The following is a 14,503-nucleotide window of genomic DNA, read 5'->3' on the forward strand; positions in this document are numbered from 1 at the left end:
GAACTTCCAGATGTTCAAGCTGGTTTTAGAAAAGGCAGAGGAACCAGAAATCAAATTGCCAACATCTGCTGGATCATCAAAAAAGCAAGAGAGTTCCAGAGAAACATTTATTTCTGTTTTATTGACTATGCCAAAGCCTTTGACTGTGTGGCTCACAATAAACTGTGGAAAATTCTTAAAGAGATGGGAATACCAGACCACCTGACCTGCCTCTTGAGAAACCTGTATGCAGGTCAGGAAGCAACAGTTAGAACTGGACATGGAACAACAGACTGGTTCCAAATAGGAAAATGAGTATGTCAAGGCTGTATATTGTCACCCTGCTTATTTAACTTATATGCAGAGAACATCATGAGAAACGCTGGGCTCAAAGAAGCACAAGCTAGAATCAAGATTGCCAGGAAAGTGAAAGAGGAGAGTGAAAAAGTTGGCTTAAAGCTCAACATTCAGAAAACTAAGATCATGGCATCTGGTCCCATCACTTCATGGGAAATAGATGGGGAAACAGTGGAAACAGTGTCAGACTTTATTCTTTGGGGCTCCAAAAATCACTGCAGATGGTGATTGCAGCCATGAAATTAAAAGACGCTTACTCCTTGGAAGGAAAGTTATGACCAACCCAGATAGAATATTCAAAAGCAGAGACATTACTTTACCAACAAAGGTCCATCTAGTCAAGGCTACGGTTTTTCGAGTGGTCATGTATGGATGTGAGAGTTGGACTGTGAAGAAAGCAGAGTGCCGAATACTGATGTTTTTGAACTGTGGTGCTGGAGAAGACTCTTGAGAGTCCCTTGGACTGTAAGGAGACCCAACCAGTCCATTCTAAAGGAGATCAGGATGTTCATTGGAGGGACTGATGCTAAAGCTGAAACTCCAGTACTTTGGCCACCTCATGCGAAGAGTTGACTCATTGGAAAAGACTGATGCTGGGAGAGATTGAGGGCAGGAGGAGAAGGGGACAACAGAGGATGAAATGGCTGGATGGCATCGATGACTCAATGGACATGAGTTTGGGTAAACTCTGGGAGTTGGTGATGGACAGGGAGGCCTGGAGTGCTGTGATTCATGGGGTCGCAAAGAGTCGGACATGACTGAGCAACTGAACTGAACAGATGGACAAAAATAACTGATTGGAGGATTAATTTTCCCAAGGCATTGAGCAACCTGAGTGCAGTTTTATATTGTTTTGAGATCTCTTGCCAAACCTGCCAAATGGAATTATCTATTTTACTGTGATGTTTATGCTGGTTAAGTTCTTAAGACATTGAACTAGAAAGGACAGGCTGTCCAAAAAACAGGCGAAAAGGAGAAATTTCTCACCATAGCTATTCCCCAGATGTTGATTGTAAAATTCTGCTATCAAGCCTTTACAATAGGCCTTTATAATGAGGGCCACTCTTGATTCCAGAGCAAGTGGGACGGGGCTGTGGTCCTGGCTCACAGAGGCTGCTGAGGGTGAATGTGAGTGTGTTTGTGGTGGACCTGTTTCCCACTGCGGGTCCAGCCCTGTCCAACCTGCTCCTTCTCCCAAGGAGGCGGGGGAGCCACTGAAAATGAGTGTGTCTCCCCCTTGACAGTCATGACCCAACACCAGCCCAGCTGCCCCAGGATCCAGAGACCTGGAACAGGCAGCAGAGAGAATCCTGGGTCAGTGGGAGCCAGCACAAGAGAAGGAGCCAAAGCCTGGAAAATCACGGAGGTATGGATGTGGCAGTATCCTTCAGTTCCAAACCCTCCTCACAGTCTCCAGTCTGATGTCAGGATGAGAGGGGCATGGGGAAGGCAGGAAAGAGTATAGGGAGACTAGAAACTGCATGCCCACCACAAAGCCTGGCTGGTCAGGAAAAGGAGTGAAGTGGGTACAAAGAAAAGGGACTAATGAGAACCGGGGATGCATCTAATGGCCCAGCTGCTCATCTCAGACCTGGTTATTACCAGATTCTGGTCCAAAGGAAGCTGGAAACGGATTTTCATGCCTAATTTTTAAAACACTGAGCAGCTCAAACCAAACACATCTATGAGTTCAATCGAGTCCAAAGAAGCAGCTTGCAACCCCATGGAGGGCGTCCTTGCCCAACGCCTTGTGGTCTCAGACTGCACAGAAAGCCACTCGCAAGTGCAGAGAAGCTAAGACGTCCCATTTCCACGGCCCTTCCGCCCTCTTGCCTCCAGGAGCCCGCAGTGGCAAACCTAGCACAGGCTCCTACCCACAAGAAAGCATTTCACGGCTCTGAACCAATAGTGCACATTTCTTTTTTATCAGAAAAGGAAAGATAATGAAAAACTATCAATACTGTGGTAGTATTCAAATGATAGTGGCTCACCAGTTGGTTATCACATTCAAATCATCTCTTAACGTGGGTCCTACCCCTGAAAATGTTAGTCACGTTATGCTCAGGCATTACAGAGAAGGCAATGGCACCCCACTCCAGTACTCTTGCCTGGAAAATCCCATGGATGGAGGAGCCTGGTAGGCTGCAGTCCATGGGGTTGCGATGAGTCGGACACGACTGAGCGACTTCACTTTCACTTTTCACTTTCAGGCATTGGAGAAGAAAAGGGCAACCCACTCCAGTGTTCTTGCCTGGAGAATCCCAGGGACGGGGGAGCCTGGTGGGCTGCTGTCTATGGGGTCGCACAGAGTCAGACACGACTGAAGCGACTTAGCAGCAGCAGCAGCAGCTCAGGCATTAAGCTGAGTTTATCACTTATCACTTCCTTTTGCAAGTGATACTGGCCAGCAAGTTTCAGCCATCAAGCTTTGAGGCACTTTCGGGCTATACAAGGAGCCAGCTGACAGAGAAGCAAGCTGTCAAAATGCTCAGCACTGGGCTGGAAGGACCAGACCCAGGCCTCGAACTCCAGGGTTGGCATATAATGTATTGTAATGTTCATGTCTGCTGATCTTCAACACATTCTAAGTTTTTGTCTCATGAACTTAATGTCTTGGATTGATGACACGTACATTCCTGGGCTCTTCTCCCTTTGACTTAAAGGAGTGAGGAATGTCCAGGGCCCAGGCACTGGGGGTCCCAGGGTGGCTAATGTATATGGAAGCCCTACAAGAAAGCTGGGATTACACGAAGGTGGGACAGGAGAACACCGCTCCCTTTACTACATTCACTGAAAAGCCCTGAGGCTTGTGCTCCGACATCCACCCACCAGCCCCAGAGGTGCCTACCCCACAGCGGATGCGCTCCGGCTGCACCACCATCAGGTTCCCAGGCGGAGTCTCCGGCGGCGGCAGGCTCTGCTGCTTCGAGTAGGGAAGGACCTTCTCGTCCTCAGTCTCAGTGTCAGTGACTGAGTCGCAGCCAGAATCTACGGCACAGAGAACACAGCTGAATGGAAAGAAAAGGAAGCAGAGCTGGGCATGTCCCACCCTCGTTAAAACCCCAAATGTTACCAAATAGGAAATGGCTCCAAACAAATACAGGCTGAAGGGAGTGACTCAGGAAATCATGAAAGGACCTCCTGGGGAAAAGTCAACCCCCATGGCGGCCACGAGAATAGGGTGACAGCAGGAAGATGATGGTGGAGAGAAAGGCCAAGACGTCTGGGGTGGGCTGCTGTCTGAGGCTGGCAGGTCTGGTCGCAAACAACCGACTTCTACAGGTGTTACCTCTTCTTGCAGGGCCGGCTTTGGTGACTGTGAGGAAAGAGGCCCCTTCTCCTCAAGGGGAGGGGTGTCAAGAATAGGCTGTCCACTTAAAGGTCGTCTTTTGAACATCAGGTAAATCCTGTGCTTTCCGGGAAGTCATTATTCCTCAAGGTCGTGGCTAGCCAGCCTACTCCCTCCAGGGCAGTGGTAAAAGGCAATCACTTTCAACAAACCTTAGCGTGTCACTGGGTCCCAAATCAGTATCACAGCCACACCCCTGCCATGGGAAGACAGGAGCATGCTCAGGTTTGGAGCAGGTGAGTAGGGGTATGCAGATAGAGCATGGCATGGAATGAGATGATGCCGAGATGGGGTAGATGCACCCTAGCAGAGCGCTAAAGCACGGACTCTTAACCAGGGCTCAACAACTGATGGGGTGCCTGTGTGCGAGATTCTCTGTGTCTGTGTGTGTGCATGTGTGTGTGTGTTTGCCTAAACTTCCCTGGAGATAGTCCAGAGCTTCATCAGATCCTCAAAGAGGAACAAAATGGTTAAGAACGGCTGCGAGGAACAGGAAGGTCCATCTAGCCCGTTCCTCAGGCTTGTTCTTCTCCATTTCTAAACCACCGACAGAGCCAGCCAACTGTGCTAGGTGCTGCGAGAACACGAGCGTGAACCAAACACCCATCCTGCCTTCAGAGAGCCCATCTTCTAGAAGGGTTGGAGAGAGGTTAATTTGGCTGATTCCAGCAGGCTGGCCTCCCATGGAAGAGTGACATCTGTCCTGGGAGAAAGCTGGGATGGCAGATCAGGCCACCAATATGTCCCCAAAGAAAGCTGTAACACAGGCTTGCTCTCTAGATCCCAGGTCATGCCAGGGGAGGGCTGTGCTCCCACCACCATGATGGCTGAGGTGCCAGAGCAGGTGTGGGGGACCAATCACCACCTTGTCCTAGGGCTATACCTGTGAGGCAGGGGTTTCCAGAACCTGCCCAGGCCAGGGGAGGGCCCAAGGCCTCCCAGATATGCAACTTAAAAGCTCCATAGCCTTGGGCAGGGGTCTGGTCCTGGAGCCTGACATGGGTTCTGACAGATGTCTACATACAGGTCCAGAGTGTGATGGACAGTGAGGCAGGTACTCCCGCCGCTTGGTCCCTCTCTGTGATCTCACCCAAGACGCACTAGTCCAGAAGGCGGGGCTGAGTGCAGCCTGGTCTCTGACCTTGTTAGCACAATGGGAATCCAGGCAGAAGTTAGTGCTGAGCCCTAAGGAGACAGATACTGTTTTTCACTCTGTGCCAGAGTCATAATCACCTCTATCTCTCCTTTCCTTTCAGGCCTACTGACTCCCCTCTCACTCAGTGCTAATGACCAATGCCCCTCGACCCCTTCACAAAGGCTAAGTGCAGTAGTCTTTCCACCTCCGTGCCATCTGAGTCAAATTAACGGAAGGCTGACATTTTCATTGCTGGATCTGCCCTTCTCCACAACATTTTCTCCTTGAAAGTGAAAAGTGAAAGTCGCTCAGTTGTGTCTGACTCTTTGCAACCCCATGAACTATATGATCCATGGAATTCTTGAGGCCAGAGTACTGGAGTGGGTAGCCTTTCCCTTCTCCACGGGATCTTCCCAACCAGGGAGGGATCGAACCCAGGTCTCCTGCATTGCAGGCAGATTCTTTACCAGCTGAGCCACAAGGGAAGCGCAAGAATATTGGCATGGGTGGCCTATCCCTGCTCCAGCGGATCTTCCTGACCCAGAAATTGAACTGGGGTCTCCTGCATTGCAGGCAGATTCTTTACCAACTGAGCTATGAGGGAAGCCCTTCTCCTTGACCGGTCACTATTAAAATGGCCAGGGCCCATCCCCATGAACAGAGCTACACATGCTACCCAGGCACACTCCCACCTACGACGGGAACTTGTGAAAGAAAGAGCCAAAAAACCAGGGGCAATTCATATTCTTCCTGTTAATAACTATATAACACCACATCAAGCTTTAGTTTTGTATCATCCGATGCCTAAACATCAGTTTTTCATTTCTGTGGTTCTTCCTGGATGAGAAAATAACCTCATTGACTTACAACATTCATCAGTCACTTAAAATGGCAAGAAACTCCCTGGATCTACTCATGGATCTAGAATTGTTTATATACTACCCTGAGTGGGTACCAACTTTTGCCAACTACCTATTCTAATTTACTGTACAGATATAATTGCCTTAGGATAGACTCACAGTATGGTCTATTGCTTCAAAAAAGAAAATCTCTTAATTTCTCCCTAATTACTGACCCAGTTAGTTGGCTAGCAAAAGAATTAAGGCTCTAAAAAATACAATCAAGAAAAGAATAGAGAAATAGAAATAAGCCAAAAAAGATAGAGATGATAACAAATATGGATAAAACTTTATAAACATACTGATGTGAAAACTTGTTGCTAATAGTTTTTTTTTTAATTTCAATACAATTTTTACAGAGAATATATAAACTATCAAAAATGTTTCAAAATAAGTAGAAAATTTGACTAAAACAATAATCACAAATTTTTCTGACTTTCAAATAAAATGTAAAGTCAGGCCACACACCCTCTCTGTGCTGAATTTTAAATTGTAGTTGCCACAGTGTTTCCTATCTAGAAAAATTCCATTTATATAGGTTTTCTGTCTCCTACTAAAGTTTACAAAAACAATAAAGGATAGTCTTATTTTATATTAAATGTATAAAAAAAATTTAACAGAGCAATTAAATACAATAGACAACTCCCAAACCAAGTTTCATTCTCACAAAAACTTAATATGAGACAATCCCTTGCACTTTCTTTCCAACCCCACCCCTGCAGGATGGCTCCCACAAAGAAGGGCGGCGAGAAGAAAAAGGGCTGACCTGCCATCAATGGGGTGACCAAAGAATACACTATCAACATTCACAAGCTCATCCTTGGAGCGGGTTCCAAAAAGTGTGCCCCTCGGGCACTCAGAGAAACCTCGAAATTTGCCATGAAGGAGATGGGAGCCCTAGGCGTGCACATTGACACAAGGCTCGACAGCCCTGTCTGGGCCAGCAGAATAAGGAATGCCCCATACCCTATTTGTGTGCACTTGTCAGAAGACATTCACCTAACAAACCATACATTGGTTACCTATGTGCCTGTCGCAGCTTTCAAAAATCTACAGTTAATGTGGATGAAAATTAACTGCTAACTGTCCAAAAGTTACTGAACCACCAAAAAAATCAAAAACAAAAACACCTAAATATGTGATAAAGAAAGCACTAAAAATCAGTACAGAATAAAGAAAATGGTTGGTGAAAAGGATGACTCAGCAGGTGGTGCTGAAAAAATTTAGTTATATGGGATGGACATAGAGGGACAGAGAGACTGTTTAGAATCTTAAGTCTTATACACTCCAAAAGAAAATTTAGATGGATTATTGACGGAAATGAACAATAAAACAAATTTTAAAAAGATAAAAGTATATCAAAACGCGGGCAAAAATTTTATCATTGTTTTGAGAGAAGACTTGTTTATCTTAAAAACAACTGTAAAATACAATTGAAACAAGCAATAGCATTGATGACATTAATTTAAAACTTAGGTAAACAAATTTAATTAAAAATAAAAGTGTAATGCTTTAGCAGCATTAGTCATAATAGTCAAAGGTGGAAACAACCCAAATTACCCATTCTTTGATGAACGGATTGACAAATTATTCACCACAGAAAAGAATAATAAAATACTAATACATGCTACAACATAGATGAATGTTGAAAACATTATGCTGAGTGAAAGAAGCCAGCCACAAAGATCACATATTACATGCTTTCAAACATATGTCCAGAATCATCACATCCATAAAAAGAGAAAATAGACTAGTAATTGCCTAGGGCTGGGGACTCTTGGGAAGGGGTGGGGAGGTTGGGAGATAACAGCTAAAGGGTGTGAAGTTTCTTTTTGAGGTGATGAAAATAGTTTAGAATTGATTATACTGACAGTTGAACTGGTCTGTGAAGATACCAAGAAGATCATAGAATTGTATACTATAAATGGGTAAATTGTTTGCTATGTGAATTATATATCAATAAAGCTGTTACCAAACATTCAACGGCAAACCACAAACTGGTTGAAAATTTGAAATAAATAGGCCAAGGGGACGATCTCCTTAATATATGAAGAGATCATAGAAATCTCTTTAAAAATACCTAAAGCCAAATAAATAGATGATTCGCAAAGGAAGAAACAAAACTTACCTCCCCATTCAGAAAAATTAAATCATTCATTATCACTAATCATCATGGAAATGCAAGTAAAAATAATATACTGTTATTTCACCTTTTTCCAATTAGGAAATAGTCAAAGGTCAGGTAGGACAGGTACTTGTACTGGTTGGTGAAGAAAGTATAAACTGGCACACTCTTTCTGGAAAGCCATGTGACCATATACAGAGAGAGAGAGCAAGTCTTTACAATGTTGGTGTCTTTGGCCGCACAATTCTACTTCTAGAAATCTCTCTTAAGGTAGGAAAATAAATGTTCAAAATGTAGACAAAGATAATGAACCAAGATGTCTGCTAAATCATTCTTTGCATCTCTGAGAAACAAAGAACAACCTGTCTGATAAAAGAATATTAAAAGTATATTTCACTTTAAATATTATTTTAAGTAAAAGTTTATGACATGTTAAGCAAAAAAAGCAGAATGTAAAATCATACATCTCAGAGTGTAAGATACCAGTTAAATAAAGGAAAGTGCATTTTAAAAGGTCGGAAGAGGACTGCCCCAGTGGTACAGTGGGTGGGAATCTGCCTGCCATTGCAGGGGACGCAGATTCAATCCCCGGTCCAGGAAGACTGATCCTCTGTCCATGGGATTTTCCAGGCAAGAGTACTGGTGTAGGTTGCCATTTCCTTCTCCAGGGGATCTTCCCGACCCAGGGAACGAACCCGGGTTTCATTGCAGGCAGACGCTTTTTACCGTCTGAGACACCAGGGAAGCCCTCCAGCTGGGATGGTGTGCCCCAACTACTGAGTCTGGCTGCAACGACTGAAGCCTGCGTGTTGCGGAGCCTGTGCTCTGCAGCAGGAGAAGCAGCCGCAATGATAAGCCCGCAGACTGCAACCAGAGAGTAGCCTCTGCTCTCTGCAACTAGAGAAAGCTCTCACACAGCAACTAAGACCCAGCGCAACCAAAAATTGAAAAAGAAAAAAAAAGTCAGAAGAAAAAAAAAATGTGTGGATACTGTGGCTGATTCATGCCAACGTATGACAAAAACCACCACAATAATTTAAAGTAATTAGCCTCCACTTAAATTAATTTTTTAAAAAAAGAAAATGTGTGGATAAACTGTGCATGACTCTTCCCTCCATCTTTTCTACCTTCTAACCATTCATACATTTTCATATTCTCCACAGTGAGAAAGCACTTTGATAATGGGGATAGATGAAGATGGGCAGAGAGAAAAATAGCAGCTAAGTCTTTTGACTAATCACTCCATCAGCTTGGCATCATTTATGATGAGATTGGTCCTAGTAGTACAGCACATGGCAGATATTCTCCAGTATTCAGGTCGGCCCTAGAAACAACTCCTTCTAGTAGATCTGTTCATTTAGTCAGCCGAAATGAACAAGCTGCTGGAGGCTAATTCATTTCAAGAAGTCAGGCAGGGTGCCATTCACTCTGCAGGGCAGTTCTGGTGGCGCCAATCGAGCATCACTTTCATTTCTTCAGCCACATTGGCCCTCTTCCCAGCCCACTGTGGACTGGGTCAGGTCCAACCACTTCAGCAGATTCAGTTTCCTTTGAAGGAAATACCAACCCAGACAAAAGCACCATCAAAACCCACCTGAAAGAGTGAGATGCCACCAAAGTTTCCCGCTTACACATGTAAATTCCTTTCACTCCCTCCCCACACTGACGATAATACTATCCTTACTGTCCTGAGACTCAAATAAATAAATGTTTGAGTGAAAACAAAACACTGAAAACCCCAAGGATCCTCCCCAGTTAAAGTATTATCAAGACACCAATAGTATCCTTGTTCAATCGCTAAGTCATATCTGACTCTTTGCAACCCCATGGACTGCAGCATGCCAGGCTTCCCTGTCCTTCACTGTCTCCTGGAGTTTATGAACATCAACGTTTTGGGAATCAGTGAACTAAAATGGGTGAGAATAGGCGAATTTAATTCAGATGACCTTTTTATCCACTACTGCGGGCAAGAATCCCTTAGAAGAAAATGGACTAGCCTTTATAGTCAACAAAAGAGTCTGAAATGTAGTACTTTGATGCAGTCTCAAAAATGACAGAATTGATGTCAGTTCATTTCCAAGGCAAATCATTCAACACACAGTAATCCAGGTCTATGCCCCAACCACTAATGCCAAAGAAGTTGAAGTTGAACAGTTCTATGAAGACCACTAGACCTTCCAGAACTAACACCAAAAATAGTGTCCTTATTGCTTTAAAATTTAACAATATTCCTCTCAGCTTTTATGAGGCCTGGAGCAACTGTGGAAAAAGTATAGGAAAAGGCTTTGCGCATCTAGCTCATCTATAAAGGACCCATGTGGCAAAACACTCCTCGAATCCAGTGGCAGAAAGTCTGTGTCTCCAGAGAACTTGCCTGCTTTCTCTCATCAGCACAAGCTAACATGGTGTGTTTCATTTTCCACCATTGCTGCCAGGTAGCTGTTTCCATTCTGGTTTTTAACCACTGTTAACATTTTCATCCAGGTCTTGCTCTTGCCATCTTTCTTTTTTATATTGTGTTTAATTTTGGAGGTTGCTTCAAACATTTTGGGGATCTAGGTAGGGTGTGAATCAATGCTTCTCAAAACTGGTATCTGCCAAAAGTTCTCAGATACAGTCCTTACAATAATTAGTGCTTGGACTTTTCCTTTAGATGACAGTGCCTTTAAACTGTGATGCAAAGACATTCCAGATTATCCAGGTGACCATATTATAAATGGTTCCCTGGTGGTCCAGTGGCTAAGATTCTGCATTCCCAATGCAAGGGGCTCCCTGGTCAGGGAACTAGGTCCCTCATGCCACAATTAAAGATCCTGCATGCCACAATGAAGGCCAAAGATCCCACATGCCGCAACTAGGATCTGGTACAAGCAAGAAACAAACATTAAAATAATAATAATAGTTGGGCCCAGCCACAGGATTGTGGTGCCCATGTGTATATGTGTGTGTGTATAATCATTTTGCAGCTAGGTCATGCTAAGCTGACTGTCAGGGGCTAATGAGGAAAGAAGACGGGGGCAGGATGTTGTGTACATGAGGGATTTGTACCAAGTGAACCCAAGGAGGTTTCCCCACATACCACTCCACAATGAATAATGCAGCAGGAAGTAAGTCCCCCAATAACACAGGGGAGCTGTACAAGGCCCTTTGACAGAATCAGCAAGCACCAGAGCTTCGTGTCACGTTCAGGATGCTGTTTCAGAAAATGACCATGATCTATGCAAAACAAATGTCATCAGTTTGCCCTGTATTTATTTTACACATGTACTGTGTAAATCTGGTTCATTTGTTTTGCTTTTGGAGTTGGGAAAGAACAATAAGCATTAGGAGTTGAATATGTTTATACATATTTGAACAACATCAAAATAACTTATCACACTAAAGGTTCATAATTTTTTTTGTCCTTTATAAGGGAGTCTAAATAGTTATTTAACATTATTTGAGTCTAAAGGAACTATTAATTTTAAATGAATTGAGTGTGTGTATGTATTTGGATCTGGGGGCTTTCCTGGTGGCTCAGATGGTAAAGCATCTGCCTGCAATGCAGGAGACTGGGTTTCGAACCCTGGGTCGGGAAGATCCTCTAGAGAAGGGAATAGCTCCCCACTCCAGTATTCTTGCCTGGAGAATTCCATAGACAGAGGAGCCTGGCAGGCTACAGTTGAAAGGATTGCGAAGAGTCGGACATGACTGAGCGACTAACACTTTCGCTTTCACTTTATGTACTTGGAGTCACACCAAGCCACCTGGACAATCTCATACTAGGTAAGAAGGCTGGTGACTATTACTAATATTGATAACAATAAAAGTTACCATTTATTCAATATTTTAATAAGAGGGCTTGGTGACAGACTCAATATTACTAACAATGATACCAATAAAAGTTATCATTCATTGAATATTGTGGTGACTGCCTTACTAGACAATCTCATCTAATTCTTACATCCACCCTGTGAGATAGAAATCAACAACCTATTCCTATTTTATAGATGGAAACACTGTGCCTGAAGGATTGAAGTAACCCAGCCCAGGCTGTGCCACAGGCGAGCAAGGGGCAGCGTGGGAATTTGCCCCGAGGTGACTGTGCCCTGCCTTCTCTGTGGACGTGGACGAGGGCAGGAAGCAGCATCACTCGTTATTCCCGGTCTGAGGTTCTCACTGTAGCTCAAGAGACATGACATGGGCTTTTGTTCACCAACAGCTGGTGGTCCTGCCCTGTTCTGAATGATGCTGCCTTGGTTAGGTGTGTCATGACCCACCACCAGGGCAAACAGGCACATCCGAAGGATAGAGTTTAAGTCAGAAGACACTGAATTCCAGCAGAACCAGTCAGAGTTCCGTGTGCTCCAGGGGCCTCTGCCCGAAGCTGCATGGTCTCAGTTTCCAAACAAGTTTTCAGACCACAGGGCTGACTGCTTCTTCCCTGTACATTGTCTAGCACGCCATCGGGACAATTTTTTAATAGTCTGAGGGACAGGAAGGGTAAGGACGGCCAGAGAATGATGTTTGCTGATCTTGAAACATTTTCTCCCTACCCCCCTCCCAGAATATACAGGCTCACTTCTCTTGTAAGAGAATGCTAAGCTTTGGGGAAAGTACCATAGACAGGTGGTTGTCGTTTGGTCAATAAGTGTGTCTGACTCTGCGACCCCATGGACTGTTGCTGCCAGACTCCTCTGTCCATGGGATTTCCGAGGCAAGAATATTGGAGTAGGTTGCCATTTCCTTCTCCAGGGGGTCTTCCCGACCCAGGGATCAAACCTATAACTCCTGCATTGGCGGGCACGTTCATTTACCACTGAGCCATCAGAGAAACCCCACCATAAACAAGTACCATTCTTCAAAATGACCACAAATGCCACTGTTGAGCATCTACTATAGGCCAGTAACCAGGCAAAACCCTTGACATAAATGATTCTATTTGATCACAACTGATAGATTAGAATAATTCTGCCCATTTCACAGATGAAAAATGAGGGCACCAAAATTGAAATAAATTGTCCAAGTCACACAGTGTGTGCTGTATAGAAAGGTAACCCCCAGATCCACACTCTCATGCACTCTGATAGTGTTTCCCACATGGGGGACCATGTGACAAGTACACAGGAGATGATTTCAAAGTGCACAGCAAACATGCGCTGACAGTGAGCCACATGTAAGAAAGCAGTCCCCTGTCAACCCTTTCAGTCTCACTCATATCAAGAAGAAAGGCTCAATTTGGTAAGAGGATGCCTTTAACTTCTCCTTAACATGCTTACCTCCCTCTGAACCACAGAGAAAACAAGGCACTAAGCCCATAGGCTTCTGCAGGCATTAGTGTCTAGTAGAATTTAGTACCACTGTTCTGTTTTTATTGTCTTTATGTTTATAGTTACCATGTTTCTATCCAGAGATATTGGTTTTTAATTTACAGCAGCAAACTTTCCTTTTAAAAATAAATTTATTTACATGAAAAAACAGGAATTGACTTAAAGTATTGTTAAAAGTACCATGGAAAAATCTGGAAATAAATACTGGTAATGGTTGCACATTGTGAATGTAATTAATGCTGCCAAATTGTAATTTAAAATTGGTTAAAATGGCAAATATTATATTATATATATTGTCACAATTTTTAAAAAACTTGATAATGCAATATACCCCCAAATCACTGAATTGCACACTCTATATGGATAAATTCATAGAAGGCAATGGCACTCCACCCCAGTACTCTTGCCTGGAAAATCCCATGGATGGAGGAGCCTGGTGGGCTACAGCCCATGGGGTTGCGAAGAGTCGGACACGACTGAGGGACTTCACTTTCACTTTTCACCTTCATGCATTGGAGGAGGAAATGGCAACCCACTCCAGTGTTCTTGCCTGGAGAATCCCTGGGACGGGGGAGCCTAGTGGGCTGCCGTCTATGGGGTCGCACAGAGTCGGACACAACTGAAGTGACTTAGCAGCAGCAGCTTTCATTTTGTCAAATTAAATTTGACAAATTAAATTAGAACAAGGTAAAGCAAAGCTAGGAAAGCAGGAAAAAGGCCTGTAGCATTAACATGCCAAATTATTTTCTCCAAGTTTTAGATGACAAGGAAAAAGAAAGTGAACAAAGAAGGAAACTAAGGAGATAAATTTCAATTGAGAATTAAGAGCTTTCTACCAATTGAGCTGAAAATGGGATGAAATAGAAGTGGTCATTGGGGCCAGTCAGGGGCTCATGGGTGTCTCTAGGCTGATTTGAAGTAGGATACCATCACTTTGCGCTCAGGATTCTACTGTGTCTGATGAAAGAAAGAGTGAAGAAGATTCAAAGTTTTTTCAGTTCAGTTTAGTTTAGTAGCTCGGTCGTGTCTGATTCTTTGCGACCCCATGAACCACAGCATGTGGTTCCTGTCCATCACCAACTCCCAGAGTCCACAGAAACCCATGTCCACTGAGTCGGTAATGCTATCCAACCATCTCATCCTCTGTCGTCCCCTTCTCCTCCTGCCTCCAGTCTTTCCCAGCATCAGGGTCTTTTCAAATGAGTCAGCTCTTTGCATCAGGTGGCCAAAGTATTGGAGTTTCAGCTTCAAAATCAGTCCTACCAATGAACACCCAGGACTGATCTCCTTTAGGATGGACTGGTTGGATCTCCTTGCAGTCCAAGGGACTCTCAAGAGTCTTCTCCAACA

General features: G+C 44.1%; 1 protein-coding gene across 1 annotated transcript in view; it reads right to left on the minus strand.

Annotated features, from left to right (window-relative positions):
* PIK3AP1 (phosphoinositide-3-kinase adaptor protein 1) overlaps positions 1–14,503 on the minus strand; it is a 121,044-nt gene that overhangs the window by 59,541 nt on the left and 47,000 nt on the right. The window contains exon 3 of the mRNA XM_010833037.1: positions 3,185–3,324. Within this exon, the coding sequence (XP_010831339.1) occupies positions 3,185–3,324 (140 nt within the window). The remainder of the gene's footprint in view (positions 1–3,184; positions 3,325–14,503) is intronic.

This window comes from Bison bison, unplaced genomic scaffold (assembly GCF_000754665.1).
Source record: "Bison bison bison isolate TAMUID 2011002044 unplaced genomic scaffold, Bison_UMD1.0 scf7180017862979, whole genome shotgun sequence".
Classification (NCBI taxonomy): domain Eukaryota; kingdom Metazoa; phylum Chordata; class Mammalia; order Artiodactyla; family Bovidae; genus Bison; species Bison bison.